At 47.4% G+C, this 15,482-nt stretch overlaps 1 protein-coding gene and 1 long non-coding RNA gene across 2 annotated transcripts in view; both read right to left on the bottom strand.

Moving 5' to 3' along the window:
• Positions 1-5,529, bottom strand: part of LOC128346658 (rap1 GTPase-activating protein 1-like) — a 33,028-nt gene extending 27,499 nt beyond the window's left edge. The window contains exon 1 of the mRNA XM_053300181.1: positions 5,144-5,529. Coding sequence (XP_053156156.1) covers positions 5,144-5,316 — 173 coding nt within the window. The 5' untranslated portion in view covers positions 5,317-5,529. The remainder of the gene's footprint in view (positions 1-5,143) is intronic.
• A 709-nt stretch (positions 5,530-6,238) lies between these two features.
• The window catches only part of LOC128341854 (uncharacterized), a 53,871-nt gene continuing 44,627 nt past the window's right edge, over positions 6,239-15,482 (bottom strand). Inside the window, exon 4 of the long non-coding RNA XR_008314617.1 lies at positions 6,239-7,160. This is a non-coding gene — a long non-coding RNA (uncharacterized LOC128341854). The remainder of the gene's footprint in view (positions 7,161-15,482) is intronic.

The following is a 15,482-nucleotide window of genomic DNA, read 5'->3' as shown; positions in this document are numbered from 1 at the left end:
CTGGCCCTATCATACACAGCGCCTTTGAGGAGAGAGGAGTGCTTTTGGCATGCACACGCACACATACACACACCCCTCAGGTTTGTCTTTCAGTGTTGCCAAGTTGTGTGGCTTGTGCAAACTCAGCTCTTTGCACTTGCTTAAAGTTGACACCCTGGGCAACCAGTTGCCTTGCCCACCCCTAAGGCCGGTCCTGGTTCCAGTTTAGAAAGGTCTGGACCGGGCCATCTAGTGCCTGCCTGGACACACATGGTAGCACTAAGCCCATCACATCTAGCAGCTGCCGAGAGCTGGAGGTTCTCCAAGCTGATGATTAATAAATCAATTGAGAATGAATGGCCATTTAGTTTTGTGTCACTTGTTACATAGGAACATAGGAAGCTGCTATATACTGAGTCAGACCATTGACCTATCTAGCTTCAGTATTGTCTTCACAGACTGGCAGCGGCTTCTCCAAGGTTGCAGGCAGGAATCTCTCTTCCAGCCCTATCTTGAAAAGCCAGGGAGGGAACTTGGAAGTTGGAACCTTGTGCTCTTCCCAGAGCACCTCCATCCCCTGAGGGGAATATTTTACAGTGCTCACACTTCTAGTCTGCCATTCATATGCAACCAGGGCAGACCCTGCTTAGCTAACAGGATAAGTCATGCTTGCTACCACAAGACCAGCTCTCCTCTCCTCTCTCCTTGTTCTTTCACACTTCTCTGCTTCACACATTGGTGCTTCACGATTTAAGATTTAAGCAATCTTACTGAAAAAACAAGCAGAGTTCCGAGAATGATGATCTGTCGTAGATCATGGTTTTGTTTGCTCCACTTGCGACTACAAGTGTGCTTGTGACAATAAAAGACCTTCCTGTGCTGCCTTTCTTCTTTTATTTTGCCTGATCAACAGAGATGGGTTTTGGGACAAGTTATTTCACTTTAACTAGTATTGTTTTAACACTTTGACCGTTTTAAAGAACTTCTCCCAGTGACCCTACAACAACCATCCTCCATCAGATTCCGGTTATTAAAGCAGAACTTTGAAAGAACCGCTCTTTGTCCGGTTTCTGTGTCAAACTGCGGGTGGCATTTGCAAGCAGAGGAAGTATGTGATATTCAGCCCTGAGCAGTCTCTGAGATCCAAAGCACAGTTTGGATTATAATCAGCATTATTATTCAATACTCTTGATATTGCAGATGGGGACTGGAAGCTAAATGAATCTAAACTACTATCTTAGGAGGCCAACCAGTAAGTCCAAATCTCAACTTAGCTATGACTGAGAATTTCTGAGTTCACAGCCTATGCTTTTAGGGCCATGTTTGTGTGAGCGTCAATGTATTGCACCGTATGGCCCCACAATTGTTGTTGTTGTTTTAAAAGTTAACACAGTATCTGACAGGGTGCCCAGAATCAGGACAGTGATGTCCAGCAAGGGGATACGTAACCATTTCCCTTCACGCTACAGTCCCAATGAAGATCATCCACCTGAAGCCAATGGGAACTTCTTTCCCAGGGCAAAGAGCAGCCTTATGGAGGGCCTGATCTGGATGGGAACTGTGGCAGCGGCAAAGAGTTCAGCCCTGTCCCACACACCATGGCCCCAGGCCAGACTCCCCTTCCCTGCTGTACAGCTGGCACACAAGGGCTAATCACGTGCTTGTTGTCACATTTATTTATTTACCAGACTTATATACCACCCAAAACTCATGCCGCTACACGTAGTTCGGCCCTTAGTTCACTGTCTGCTATACCCCCTTCCTTCAGCCTCCTTGCCTGCGGGCTGCCTGTCCTTTAGCTTCCTTATCTCCTCAGCCCTGTCCCCTGTTTTTAGCCATCCCCCAGGTGAGGCTTTAATATAATTTAACTCGGTGGGCGATCCGGGGGGGGGGCGGGCGGGAGGGGATGCCACTTTTTGGCACCCCGCCACATGACCCGCCGGGGTGGCACCCGGGGCACGTGCCCTGCCTGCCCCGCCTGCTGGACTTAAAAAAAAAATGATCAGGAGTCATTGAATGAAACAGATCGGCATACGATTCAGGACAGACAAAAGGACTTCCAGGTGAACCCCATTATCCACAGGGGTTCCATTCTCCACAGACCGTGGATATTGGAACCACAGATAGCAGGGTATTGTGGCATTGGGAATCCGGGGCTTAGGTTCCTGGAGGCTAGGGAAAGGGCAAAAATGGGAGGAAATGAGGGGAAATAGCAAAAGTAAGTGCCCTATCAAAGTCTTCAGCCTTCCAGGGAAACCGCCACCCCCATACCTCCGCTAGTCCCAAAATGGTCATTTGTCTTCTTTTTAAAAAAGAGCTACAAAATGGCCCCTACTCCCAAAGTGGCAGCCGGAAATGACTTTGGAGATCGTTTCCAGCCACCCTGAACATGCAAAATAAACCCATTCTTCACCTTTTTTCCCTACGTAAGCCGAGGTCGGCTGTCAATGACTTGACAGCAGAGACACAAAAGCATGGGTGTTGGATCTGCAGATAGCGAGGTTTCCCTGTATTCATGCACACAGCAGCACTTAATCAGTCTTTGGAATTTGCTGCCACAAGGTGTATTGATGGTCTCTAGTTTAGATGGCTTTAAAACAGGATTAGACAAATTCATGGAGGACACATCTATCCGTGGATATTGGTCTTGAAGGCATACCTCCCTTCTTCCACTGTTTCTCCCCACAACTGCCATTCAGCACCCTACTGAGCCTAGAGATAGCATATGGCCTCTCCCTCCTGCTTGTAGACTTCTGTTTGGTCATTGTGGGCAACAGGATGCTGGGCTAGATAGCAGGGCCAAGTAAATCAGCACTGATTTGATTTGGGGATCACCTTGGTGCTTCAGATGTGTTCTCAATTCAGTTTGATGCTTCAGGGGAGCAATCCAATCTACTTTGGCCCTGTTTGATGGAATCACTTCAAATCGAGCCTAAGCTTTGGCCTGCCTCCCTTCCCCCTCACTACTCCCCAAAGCCCTGCACATTCCACAGGACTTCTTTCATCCTATGCTTGCTACGTGCTGTCTTCTTTCAGTCTTGAATGAATACCAAAACAGACCACCTCTTCAGAGCTTGGAGCAACATGCACGGGCTTCTCAGATGATCCAGGTACTAATCAGGCCCCAAGCAGAAGAATTGGTGCAGCGTAGTGGTTCCAACCACAAGCTAAAAACCCTTGGCTGCAGTGTTCCCTCTAAGAGGGATTTCCAGATGTTGATAACTCCAACTCCCAGAATCCCCAGCTGCAATGGCTTTTGCTTGGGGATTCTGGGAGTTGTAGTCAACAACATCTGGGAATCCCTCTTCGAGGGAACACTGCTTGGCTCCAATCTCCACTCAGTCATGAAGCAGCCCATTGTCCACTAGCCCTGGCTCCCCCAACTGGCAATATACTAAACTATCTTACAGGGCTGTTGTAGGTATACAACATTAGATGGATAAGATGGGCAAATGTTTTTACTTTGATACCCCCACCTCCGGCTTTCCTCCAAGGATCCCAGAGCAGAGTACATGTTATGTCTGTCCTCACAACGAGCCTGGAAGGTACACCCACTGAACTTCACAGCTGCACAGGAATTTAAACTTTGTCTCCCCAGTCCTAGTCTAGCACCCTAACCACTACACCACACTGGCTCTCAACACTGAAAAATATGCACAATATCACATCTGAAGGTGCCTCCGTACTTTTATGGGCCTGGAGAGAGTGCAGAATTGGAGACACTGAAGTCTAAAGCTACCTCGGACATGAAAATGTGTGCTCTACCACCCAACTAACTTTCAAGAGCTTCTTCACTAATTGTGGTATTAATTTTAGGCTTACAGGTACGAATGTCATTATGTGCACTTGCTCTGGAGTAAGTTATTAGTTATTAGTATTTACTGTACCATAGAGACAAAACCATCTCCACTAATGGTGGAATGAAATGGGTGAGTGGATGTGTTTTCCCTTTCCACCTATTGAAGGCACTCTCCAGACTAGAGCCATGAATGCTTCCTGATGGCAGACACACACCATCTATGGAAACCATGTGCTATTTTATACCAATAGACCTCGCCCATTCTGGTCTTCCGTTTTTGAAAGAGAGAATTGTTACAGAAAGCGGCAAGTAATTCTCAGGGAAACTTTAGAGGGGATTTTGCTGCACTCTGCTTTATCCAGAGAATCCAGTATAATTGTAGAAGCAGCAGCAGGCAAAGGCTAGTTAGGTTAAATAGATCAGATTATGAGAGAGATTGTCACGGTCTGGTCTCAACCAGCCCCATGATTTGACCAGCTTTACTGCTGCTGACCCCAAGTGGAATTCCTTATGTTTCCTGGCTCTCTCCACTTGGCAGCCCATCAACCTTCCGTCTCTCACTCAATCTAGGCAGGGTGGTGTGGCATTTAAGCCTGGGGTGGAGAACACAGACAGAGACTACACCAGAATTTAATCAAGAGGTGAAATCTTTACTTGAGAGGGGAAAATACCAATTTGAACATTGCAAAAGCTATGTTTAACAACCATAAGAGCAAAGAAGAAGAAGAAGAAGAAGAAGAAGAAGAAGAAGAAGAAGAAGAGATAAGCCCATCCAGCGATTATTGGACACTCCACGCTGGCCCTAACAGGCACCTCACCAGCAGCTCTTAGTCAGCCCACTTGGCTTCCCTGCAAGCCTGTCTCTCTCCCTCTCTGCTCAGCGCTGCCTTGTCTGGTCCTGCTGCTGCTGTCTGTTCCTCCAGCTGCTCCAAGAGGGATCCGGCTCCTCTGTGTGATCTTCAGCTCTCTTCTTTGCGATTCAGCTCCTCCAACTGCTCTCCTGCTCCCTAAATTGTTCCAACCTCCCCTTTTAATCCCTGGAACTCTGCCCACCTCCTGAGGGCGCTTTCCAGATTAAACCCTACAACAATGTCTGATCTGCTCAATGTGCTTCCATACTTCCTGTGTTGTGACACCGCAATCCCTGCATAATTTCAGAGTGTAATCTGGAAAGCGCCCTGCATTAGCCAATCAGGGCAAACACAAACCAGAACTTAGGGGTGGGGGTGGGGCAGGGATGAACACCAGCCAGAAAAACAACCCTGGGGTAGAGAAAAGGTCAAGGTTTCATCTACTCCAGCAACGCAAATGGGGAATGGACAGCCATTTTAAATATAAATCAAAATAAAGACCAAGCAAACCTACAACATGGAGTTTTTGGCCCCATTCTCCACAGAGGTCAAGGAGGATATTGTGGGGACTGAGTCAAATGCTTTGCAGAAATCAAGGCACACTTTGTCCACAGCATCCCTGTCCTCTACTAAACTAGTAACTCTGTTAAAAGAGGAGGAGAGATTACTCCAGTCTGACAAATTCATGCTGGCACCTACTAAACACCAGATTCTCTCTTTTTGCTGTGCTCACAGACAGACTGCTGACAATACTTGAAACATTCAGCAAATCAACGAGTAACCTTTTCCTGGATTGTATCACTTCAAGCTGCAGATGTGTGATTTGTGCATCCCTCCCCACAGAAGATCCCTGCACATCGAAAAATAGCTCTGAAGGGAAAGGGTTAGACTGAACCAAGAGTGCACATCGCTCTTAACCAATTGAGCAGTTTCTCCTGCATTTTATCACACCACCTGCCAACTCCTGGCGACCACAGAGCCATGTGGTTGTCTTTGGTAGAATAGGGAAGGGGTTGACCATTGCCATCTCCCGGCAGTATGAGATGATGCCTTTCAGCATCTTCCTATATCTGCCTGATATCGGTGTTTCCCATAGTCTGGGAAATATACAAGCAGGGATTTGAACCAGCAGCCTCTTGCTCCCTAGGCAAGTTACTTCCCCACTGTGCCTTTAATAGCCCATACCTATCCACAAAATAAAATTAATGAGATGCTCCTTAAGCTTTTCCTCTGTTTGCACCCCTGAGTTGAACACTTGTTCCAAACATGCTATATATATTTTTTTTTTTAACTATTATGAGGGAGAGCATTTAAAAACCCTACCTTCCACTTGCAGTCTGAAGTGATACAGTCTATGCAGAGCTTTGCCACTTGATTGTGTGAGTATAAACCAGACTCCCATTTGTGGGGTTGGAGGAGCAGAAGACCTGGCTAGAGCAGAAGGAGCAACTCATGCTTCTCCTGAATTTCGGATTCTGCCTCTTTGTAAAGCTTGCCTTTGTGGATCTATAAATCACACTCAATGCTACCTGAGAAGCTCTTGCAAGCGTTCTGTGCTCTGAAGTCCCTTTGCACCCATACCCAGAAATAAACGACAGCACACAGGAAATGGGTTGAAACTACGGCCATCACTTTATTGACTCATTTTAGCAGAGAACTGCCATGCAGCTGGGGGAAATCGCACCTGCCACCAATGGGGTGGGGCACTGCATCCCCCCCCCCGGACCTGCCATGGTGACCAAGGGGCTACACTATTTAGCGGCACCACTCCTAACATCCGCCAGATCAGAAATCCCTTCCAGTGCAACAGTGCAGAGTGGGCAAAGAACCAGCCACCTCCAAGCCAATCCGGGTGGATGGGGAAAATTCCTACTCGGCCCCAAATGGCGACCGGCTAATCCCACACTGTCACCTGAGGGGGGTGAGTGGATGCCGAGGTGTCCCTGCAGAAGGCCAAGAGAGGGTGGGGATCGCTTTCACTAGCGCACCCTCTGCCCCCTCGCTTGGCCCTACAGACTGGTTCACTGTGGGGCCCAGCCTTGTTTCTTGCACCCTGCCAGGACTGAATGTGACATTTGCACCCCACACTGGATGCAGAGCCAGGGGAAGGAGGGGAGGTCGGGCACCCAGACTCGGAATCAAGAGATGGAACGGGTGCAAACCTGGGCTGCAACTTCAGTAACTAGTTTGAAGGGAGCTCTGTAAACTAAGGTGTGGGATTCCACTTCTGGGGTGAAGTCGTTTCCCGGGAAACTATGCCCCCTCTTTGCCAAAGCCTTTTGACCTTGAGTGTACACGAGGCTTTTGCAAACCTAGCCAGAAAGGAAATGGGCATCTGCTGTGGGGTTGCTCTCCTCAGCCTCTTCCTGCCTTCTCTAGGGCCCACCATTCCCCTCAGCCACCGGAGAGATTTGTCATTATGTCAATGCATATTTACCCGGCTGGGCCAACCTCAGCACTCGTGTTGATAACAGTGCGTCAGAAGCAGGACGGGATCCTTTGTTAGATGTTGAAAGGGAAGCTCTTTTTTGCTGGTATAGCGGAGAGAGAAGGAAAAGGAAACAAGTGTGAGCTACTTAAGTGGTGTTTTCTTCACGACCCTCTGTTTCAACTGCCTGGTTTTCATGTTGATTTATTTATCCCCCCCCCCCCAACAAGCCGTTGCTCAAAACGTGATGGTTCTCTTCATAAGAAGATCTGGATTTACATCAGGGGACTGTATTTGTTATTGCAGGTGTGGCCAGCCTGAGGTTCTCTAGCTGTTGTTGAACTCCCATCAACTCATGCCACAATACATGGTGGCTGGGGGTGATTGGAGGACAGCTTCTATCATCCCCAGCCAAGCTTTATGGCAGGGGGTGATGGGAGCTGTAGTCCTGAACAAGAGAAGCTGGGGATGATGGGAGCTGTAATCCAACAAGAGCTGGGGAGCGTCTGGCAATCTCTAGCCTCTCAGCTTCCTCTGTGCCGTTTCTCTTGCTTTTGGATGTCTGCTCTGTAGAAAATCAGTTTGCTGCCCTGGCCCCACTTGACACCACAACTCCATCCGGCCAGGGCCTAAATGCTGTGCATAGATAGCCCCACTCGCTGCCCCACCCGCCCCACAAAACCACACATTTATTTTATTTAGCATATTTAGCATGAGGGCTTCAAGTGGCAGCTACAGCAAACAAGCAGCAGAAACATGAAACATGTGGAAAGAGACTACTATGGAAACATCTGTCGAGCTGATCTGCGGGAAATCAAAGGGCAGCAGAGGGATCCAAGAGGCTGTACAAAAATTTAAAGATACCATTTAAGAGAGAGGCAATTTAAAAGCACAAAAATTTCACATACAAAACTTCTGGGGGACATTGCCCAAATAAAGTTGAAGGGCCCCAAATATAGTTCCAGGGGAAACAAGAAAAGGGAACCAAGGACAGACACAAGAATTGAAATAAAATAAGACTAAATGAGAAAGTTAATAATACTTGGTACAACCTTGGTTCATTAGTTAGCGAAGTCCTGTCCCACACCTGAGAAAACAACTGGAAAAGCCTCGTGGGGTCCGGCAGGAGGAAGGAATGCCAAGCCTCGTGGGGTCCGGCAGGAGGAAGGAACGCCAAGCCTCGTGGGGTCTGGCAGGAGGAAGGAACGCCAAGCCTCGTGGGGTCCGGCAGGAGGAAGGAAGGCCAAGCCTCGTGGGGTCCGGCAGGAGGAAGGAACGCCAAGCCTCGTGGAGTCCGGCAGGAGGAAGGAACGCCAAGCCTCGTGGGGTCCGGCAGGAGGAAGGAATCTTCCTCCGTTTTGAAAGTTCCGGTCTGAGTGTTCCGTTTGGAAAGTTCAATTCAGAGTGTTCCGTTTGGAAAGTTCTGTTCGGAGTGTTCTGTTTGGATAATTCAGAGCATTTCTTTCGGAATGATCCATTCGGAGTGTTCCATTTGGAAAGTTCCGTTCAGAGTGTTCCATTTGGAAAGTTCCGTTCAGAGTGTTCCATTTGGAATGTTTCTTTCGAAATGTTTGGTCTACAATATTCCATTCAGAATGTTCGGAAAGTTCCATTCGGAAGGTTCGGTTCAGAATGTTCCATTCGAAATGTTCCATTTGAAAAGTTCCGTTTGGAATGTTCCATTTGGAATGTTCCTTTTGGACTGTTCCATTTGGAAAGTTCCGTTCGGAGTGTTTCATTTGGAAAGTTCCGTTCGGAGTGTTTCGTTTGGAATGTTACGTTCAGATTGTTTCGTTTGGAATGTACCAATCGGAATGTTCGGTCACCAATGTTCCATTCAGAATGTTCGGTAAGTTCCATTCGGAATGTTCCGTTTGGAATGTTACGTTCAGAGTGTTCCATTTAGAATGTACTATTCGGAATGTTCGGTTCCTAATGATCCATTCGGAGTGTTCCATTTGAAAAGTTCCATTCGGAGTGTTCCGTTCGGAAGGTTCCGTTCGGAGAGCTCCGTTCGGAAGGTTCCGCTCGGAGAGCTCCGTTCGGAAAGTTCCGCTCGGAGAGCTCCGTTCGGAAGGTTCCGTTCGGAGAGCTCCGTTCGGAAGGTTCCGTTCGGAGAGCTCCGTTCGGAAGGTTCCGTTCGGAGAGCTCCGTTCGGAAGGTTCCGTTCGGAGAGCTCCGTTCGGAAGGTTCCGTTCGGAGAGATCCGTTCGGAAGGTTCCGTTCGGAGAGATCCGTTCGGAAGGTTCCGTTCGGAGAGATCCGTTCGGAAGTTTCCGTTCGGAGAGATCCGTTCGGAAGGTTCCGTTCGGAGAGCTCCGTTCGGAAGGTTCCGTTCGGAAGGTTCCGTTCGGAGAGTTCCGTTCGGAAGGTTCCGTTCGGAAGGTTCCGTTCGGAGAGTTCCGTTCGGAAGGTTCCGTTCGGAGAGTTCCGTTCGGAAGGTTCCGTTCGGAGAGTTCCGTTCGGAAGGTTCCGTTCGGAGAGTTCCGTTCGGAGAGTTCCGTTTGGAATGTTCCGTTCGGAGAGTTCCGTTTGGAATGTTCCATTCGGAATGTTTGGTCCACAATGTTCCATTCAGAATGTTCGGAATGTTCGGTTCGGAATGTTCCATTCGGAACGTTCCATTTGAAAAGTTCCGTTTGGAATGTTCGGTCCGGAGTATTAGCTCCGGAATGTTCCGTTCGGAGTGTTCCGTATGGAAAGTTCAATTTGGAGTGTTCCGTTTGGAATGTTCAATTCAGAGTGTTCCATTTGGAATGTTCCATTCAGAGTGTTCCGTTTGGAAAGTTACGTACGGAGTATTCCGTTTGGAAGTTTCCGTTTTGAGTGTTCCATTTGGAAGGTTCCATTCGGAGTGTTCCTTTTAGAATGTACTATTCAGAATGTTCGGTTCCTAATGATCCATTCAGAGTGTTCCATTTGAAAAGTTCCATTCGGAATGTTCCATTTGGAATGTTCCATTTGGAGTGTTCCTTTTGGAGTGTTCCGTTTGGAAAGTTCCGTTCGGAGTGTTCCGTTTGGAAGGTTCCGTTCGGAGTGTTCCATTCGGAGTGTTCCGTTTGGAAAGTTCCGTTCGGAGTGTTCCGTTTGGAAAGTTCCGTTCGGAGTGTTCCTTTTGGAGTGTTCCATTTGGAATGTTCCATTCTGAGTGTTCCGTTTGGAAAGTTACGTTTGGAGTCTTCCGTTTGGAAAGTTACGTTCGGAGTGTTCCATTTGGAAAGTTCCGTTCGGAGTTTTCCGTTTGGAAAGTTCCATTCAGAATGTTTGGTTCGGAATGATCCGTTCCGAGTGTTCCATTTGAAAAGTTCCATTTGGAATGTTCTATTTTAAAAGTTCTGTTTGGAATGTTCTATTTGGAATGTTCGGTCCGGAGTGTTAGGTCCTGAATGTTGTGTTCGGAGTGTTGCGTTCGGAAAATTCCGTTAGGAGTGTTCAGATTGGAATGTTCCATTCAGAATGTTCTGTCCACAATGTTCCATTCAGAATGTTTGGCTCGGGATGTTCCATTCGGAATGTTCATTTTCAAAAGTTCCATTTGGAATGTTCCGTTCGGAGTGTTCCGTTCGTAGTGTTCCATTCTGAGTGTTCCGTTCGTAGTGTTCCGTTTGGAAAGTTCCATTCAGAGAGTTCCGTTTGTAATGTTACGTTCAGAGTGTTCTGTTTGGAATGTTCCATTCGGAATGTTTGGTCCACAATGTTCCATTCAGAATGTTCGGAATGTTCGGTTCGGAATGTTCCATTCGGAACGTTCCATTTGAAAAGATCCGTTTGGAATGTTTGGTCCAGAGTATTAGCTCCGGAATGTTCCGTTCGGCGTGTTCCGTATGGAAAGTTCAATTTGGAGTGTTAGGTTTGGAATGTTCAATTCAGAGTGTTCCATTTGGAATGTTCCATTCAGAGTGTTCCGTTTGGAAAGTTACGTTCGGAGTATTCCGTTTGGAAGTTTCCGTTTGGAGTGTTTCATTTGGAAGGTTCCATTCGGAGTGTTCCTTTTAGAATGTACTATTCGGAATGGTCGGTTCCTAATGATCCATTCAGAGTGTTCCATTTGAAAAGTTCCATTCGGAATGTTCCATTTGGAATGTTCCATTTGGAGTGTTCCTTTTGGAGTGTTCCGTTTGGAAGGTTCCATTCGGAGTGTTCCGTTTGGAAGGTTCCGTTCGGAGTGTTCCGTTTGGAAAGTTCCGTTCGGAGTGTTCCATTTGGAAAGTTCCGTTCGGAGTGTTCCTTTTGGAGTGTTCCATTTGGAATGTTCCATTCAGAGTGTTCCGTTTGGAAAGTTCCGTTCGGAGTGTTCCGTTCGGAGTGTTCCATTTGGAAACTTCCTTTCGGAGTGTTCCGTTTCGAAAATTCCATTCAGAATGTTTGGTTCGGAATGATCCATTTGGAGTGTTCCATTTGAAAAGTTCCATTTGGAATGTTCCATTTGGAATGTTCCATTTTAAAAGTTCCGTTTGGAATGTTCCATATGGAATGTTCGGTCCGGAGTGTTAGGTCCTGAATGTTGTGTTCGGAGTGTTGCGTTCGGAAAATTCCGTTAGGAGTGTTCTGATTGGAATGTTCCATTCAGAATGTTCGGTCCACAATGTCCCATTCAGAATGTTTGGTTCAGGATGTTCCATTCGGAATGTTCAATTTCAAAAGTTCCATTTGGAATGTTCGGCCGGAGTGTTAGCTCCGGAATGTTCCATTAGGAGTGTTCCGTATGGAATGTTCCATTCTGAGTGTTCCGTATGGAATGTTAAATTCTGAGTGTTCCGTATGGAATGTTCCATTCTGAGTGTTCCGTATGGAATGTTCCATTCTGAGTGTTCCGTTCGGAGTGTTCCGTTTGGAAAGTTCCATTCGGAGTGTTCCGTTTGGAAAGTTCCATTCGGAGTGTTCCGTTTGGAAAGTTCCGTTCGGAGTGTTCCGTTTGGAAAGTTACTTTCGGAGTGTTCCGTTTGGAAAGTTCCGTTCGGAGTGTTCCGTTTGGAAAGTTCCGTTCGGAGTGTTCCGTTTGGAAAGTTCCGTTCGGAGTGTTCCGTTTGGAAAGTTCCGTTCGGAGTGTTCCGTTCGGAGTGTTCCGTTCGGAGTGTTCCGTTCGGAGTGTTCCGTTCGGAGTGTTCCGTTCGGGGTGTTCCGTTCGGAGTGTTCCGTTTGGAAGGTTCCGTTCGGAGTGTTCCGTTTGGAAAGTTCCGTTCGGAGTGTTCCGTTCGGAGTGTTCCGTTTGGAAGGTTCCATTCGGAGTGTTACGTTTGGAAGGATCCGTTCGGAGTGTTCCGTTTGGAAGGTTCCGTTCGGAGAGTTCCATTTGGAAAGTTCCGTTCGGAGAGTTCCATTTGGAAAGTTCCGTTCGGAGAGTTCCATTTGGAAAGTTCCATTCGGAGAGTTCCGTTTGTAATGTTATGTTCAGATTGTTCCGTTTGGAATGTTCCATTCGGAATGTTTGGTCCACAATGTTCCATTCAGAATGTTCGGAATGTTCGGTTCGGAATGTTCCATTCGGAAAGTTCCATTTGAAAAGTTCCGTTTGGAATGTTCGGTCCGCAGTATTAGCTCCGAAATGTTCCGTTCGGCGTGTTCCGTATGGAATGTTCCATTCTGAGTGTTCCGTTTGGAAAGTTCCGTTTGGAAAGTTCCGTTCGGAGTGTTCCGTTTGGAAAGTTCCATTCGGAGAGTTCCGTTTGTAATGTTACGTTCAGAGTGTTCTGTTTGGAATGTTCCATTCGGAATGTTTGGTCCACAATGTTCCATTCAGAATGTTCGGAATGTTCGGTTCGGAATGTTCCATTCGGAAAGTTCCATTTGAAAAGTTCCGTTTGGAATGTTCGGTCCGCAGTATTAGCTCCGAAATGTTCCGTTCGGCGTGTTCCGTATGGAATGTTCCATTCTGAGTGTTCCGTTTGGAAAGTTCCGTTTGGAAAGTTCCGTTCGGAGTGTTCCGTTTGGAAAGTTCCATTCGGAGAGTTCCGTTTGTAATGTTACGTTCAGAGTGTTCTGTTTGGAATGTTCCATTCGGAATGTTTGGTCCACAATGTTCCATTCAGAATGTTCGGAATGTTCGGTTCGGAATGTTCCATTCGGAAAGTTCCATTTGAAAAGTTCCGTTTGGAATGTTCGGTCCGCAGTATTAGCTCCGGAATGTTCCGTTCGGCGTGTTCCGTATGGAATGTTCCATTCTGAGTGTTCCGTTTGGAAAGTTCCGTTTGGAAAGTTCCATTCGGAGTGTTCCGTTTGGAAAGTTCCGTTCGGAGTGTTCCGTTTGGAAAGTTCCGTTCGGAGTGTTCCGTTTGGAAAGTTCCGTTCGGAGTGTTCCGTTTGGAAAGTTCCGTTCGGAGTGTTCCGTTTGGAAAGTTCCGTTCGGAGTGTTCCGTTTGGAAAGTTCCGTTCGGAGTGTTCCGTTTGGAAAGTTCCGTTCGGAGTGTTCCGTTTGGAAAGTTCCGTTCGGAGTGTTCCGTTTGGAAGGTTCCGTTCGGAGAGTTCCGTTTGGAAGGTTCCGTTCGGAGAGTTCCATTTGGAAAGTTCCGTTCGGAGAGTTCCATTTGGAAAGTACCATTCGGAGAGTTCCGTTTGTAATGTTACGTTCAGAGTGTTCTGTTTGGAATGTTCCATTCGGAATGTTTGGTCCACAATGTTCCATTCAGAATGTTCGGAATGTTCGGTTCGGAATGTTCCATTCGGAAAGTTCCATTTGAAAAGTTCCGTTTGGAATGTTCGGTCCGCAGTATTAGCTCCGGAATGTTCCGTTCGGCGTGTTCCGTATGGAATGTTCCATTCTGAGTGTTCCGTTTGGAAAGTTCCGTTTGGAAAGTTCCGTTCGGAGTGTTCCGTTTGGAAAGTTCCGTTCGGAGTGTTCCGTTTGGAAAGTTCCGTTCGGAGTGTTCCGTTCGGAGTGTTCCGTTCGGAGTGTTCCGTTCGGAGTGTTCCGTTCGGAGTATTCCGTTTGGAAAGTTCCGTTCGGAGTGTTCCGTTCGGAGTGTTCCGTTTGGAAGGTTCCATTCGGAGTGTTCCGTTTGGAAGGTTCCGTTCGGAGTGTTCCGTTTGGAAGGTTCCGTTCGGAGTGTTCCATTTGGAAAGTTCCGTTCGGAGTGTTCCATTTGGAAAGTTCCATTCGGAGAGTTCCATTTGGAAAGTTCCATTCGGAGAGTTCCGTTTGTAATGTTATGTTCAGATTGTTCCGTTTGGAATGTTCCATTCGGAATGTTTGGTCCACAATGTTCCATTCAGAATGTTCGGAATGTTCTGTTCGGAATGTTCCATTCGAAAAGTTCCGTTTGGAATGTTCGGTCTGCAGTATTAGCTCCGAAATGTTCCGTTCGGCGTGTTCCGTATGGAATGTTCCATTCTGAGTGTTCCGTTTGGAAAGTTCCGTTTGGAAAGTTCCGTTCGGAGTGTTCCGTTTGGAAAGTTCCATTCGGAGAGTTCCGTTTGTAATGTTACGTTCAGAGTGTTCTGTTTGGAATGTTCCATTCGGAATGTTTGGTCCACAATGTTCCATTCAGAATGTTCGGAATGTTCGGTTCGGAATGTTCCATTCGGAAAGTTCCATTTGAAAAGTTCCGTTTGGAATGTTCGGTCCGCAGTATTAGCTCCAGAATGTTCCGATCGGCGTGTTCCGTATGGAATGTTCCATTCTGAGTGTTCCGTTTGGAAAGTTCCGTTTGGAAAGTTCCTTTTGGAGTGTTCCGTTTGGAAAGTTCCATTCGGAGTATTCCGTTTGGAAAGTTCCGTTCGGAGTGTTCCGTTTGGAAAGTTCCGTTCGGAGTGTTCCATTTGGAAAGTTCCGTTCGGAGTGTTTCGTTTGGAATGTTACGTTCAGATTGTTTCGTTTTTAATGTACCAATCGGAATGTTCGGTCACCAATGTTCCATTCAGAATGTTCGGTAAGTTCCATTCGGAATGTTCCGTTTGGAATGTTACGTTCAGAGTGTTCCATTTAGAATGTACTATTCGGAATGTTCGGTTCCTAATGATCCATTCGGAGTGTTCCATTTGAAAAGTTCCATTCGGAGTGTTCCGTTCGGAAGGTTCCGTTCGGAGAGCTCCGTTCGGAAGGTTCCGCTCGGAGAGCTCCGTTCGGAAAGTTCCGCTCGGAGAGCTCCGTTCGGAAGGTTCCGTTCGGAGAGCTCCGTTCGGAAGGTTCCGTTCGGAGAGCTCCGTTCGGAAGGTTCCGTTCGGAGAGCTCCGTTCGGAAGGTTCCGTTCGGAGAGCTCCGTTCGGAAGGTTCCGTTCGGAGAGCTCCGTTCGGAAGGTTCCGTTCGGAGAGATCCGTTCGGAAGGTTCCGTTCGGAGAGATCCGTTCGGAAGTTTCCGTTCGGAGAGATCCGTTCGGAAGGTTCCGTTCGGAGAGCTCCGTTCGGAAGGTTCCGTTCGGAAGGTTCCGTTCGGAGAGTTCCGTTCGGAAGGTTCCGTTCGGAAGGTTCCGTTCGGAGAGTTCCGTTCG

The sequence above is a fragment of the Hemicordylus capensis genome, chromosome 2 (assembly GCF_027244095.1).
Source record: "Hemicordylus capensis ecotype Gifberg chromosome 2, rHemCap1.1.pri, whole genome shotgun sequence".
NCBI classification, from domain to species: Eukaryota; Metazoa; Chordata; class Lepidosauria; order Squamata; family Cordylidae; genus Hemicordylus; species Hemicordylus capensis.
Note: the sequence above shows the minus strand (reverse complement) of the source record. Positions and strands in the feature narration are given on the sequence as shown.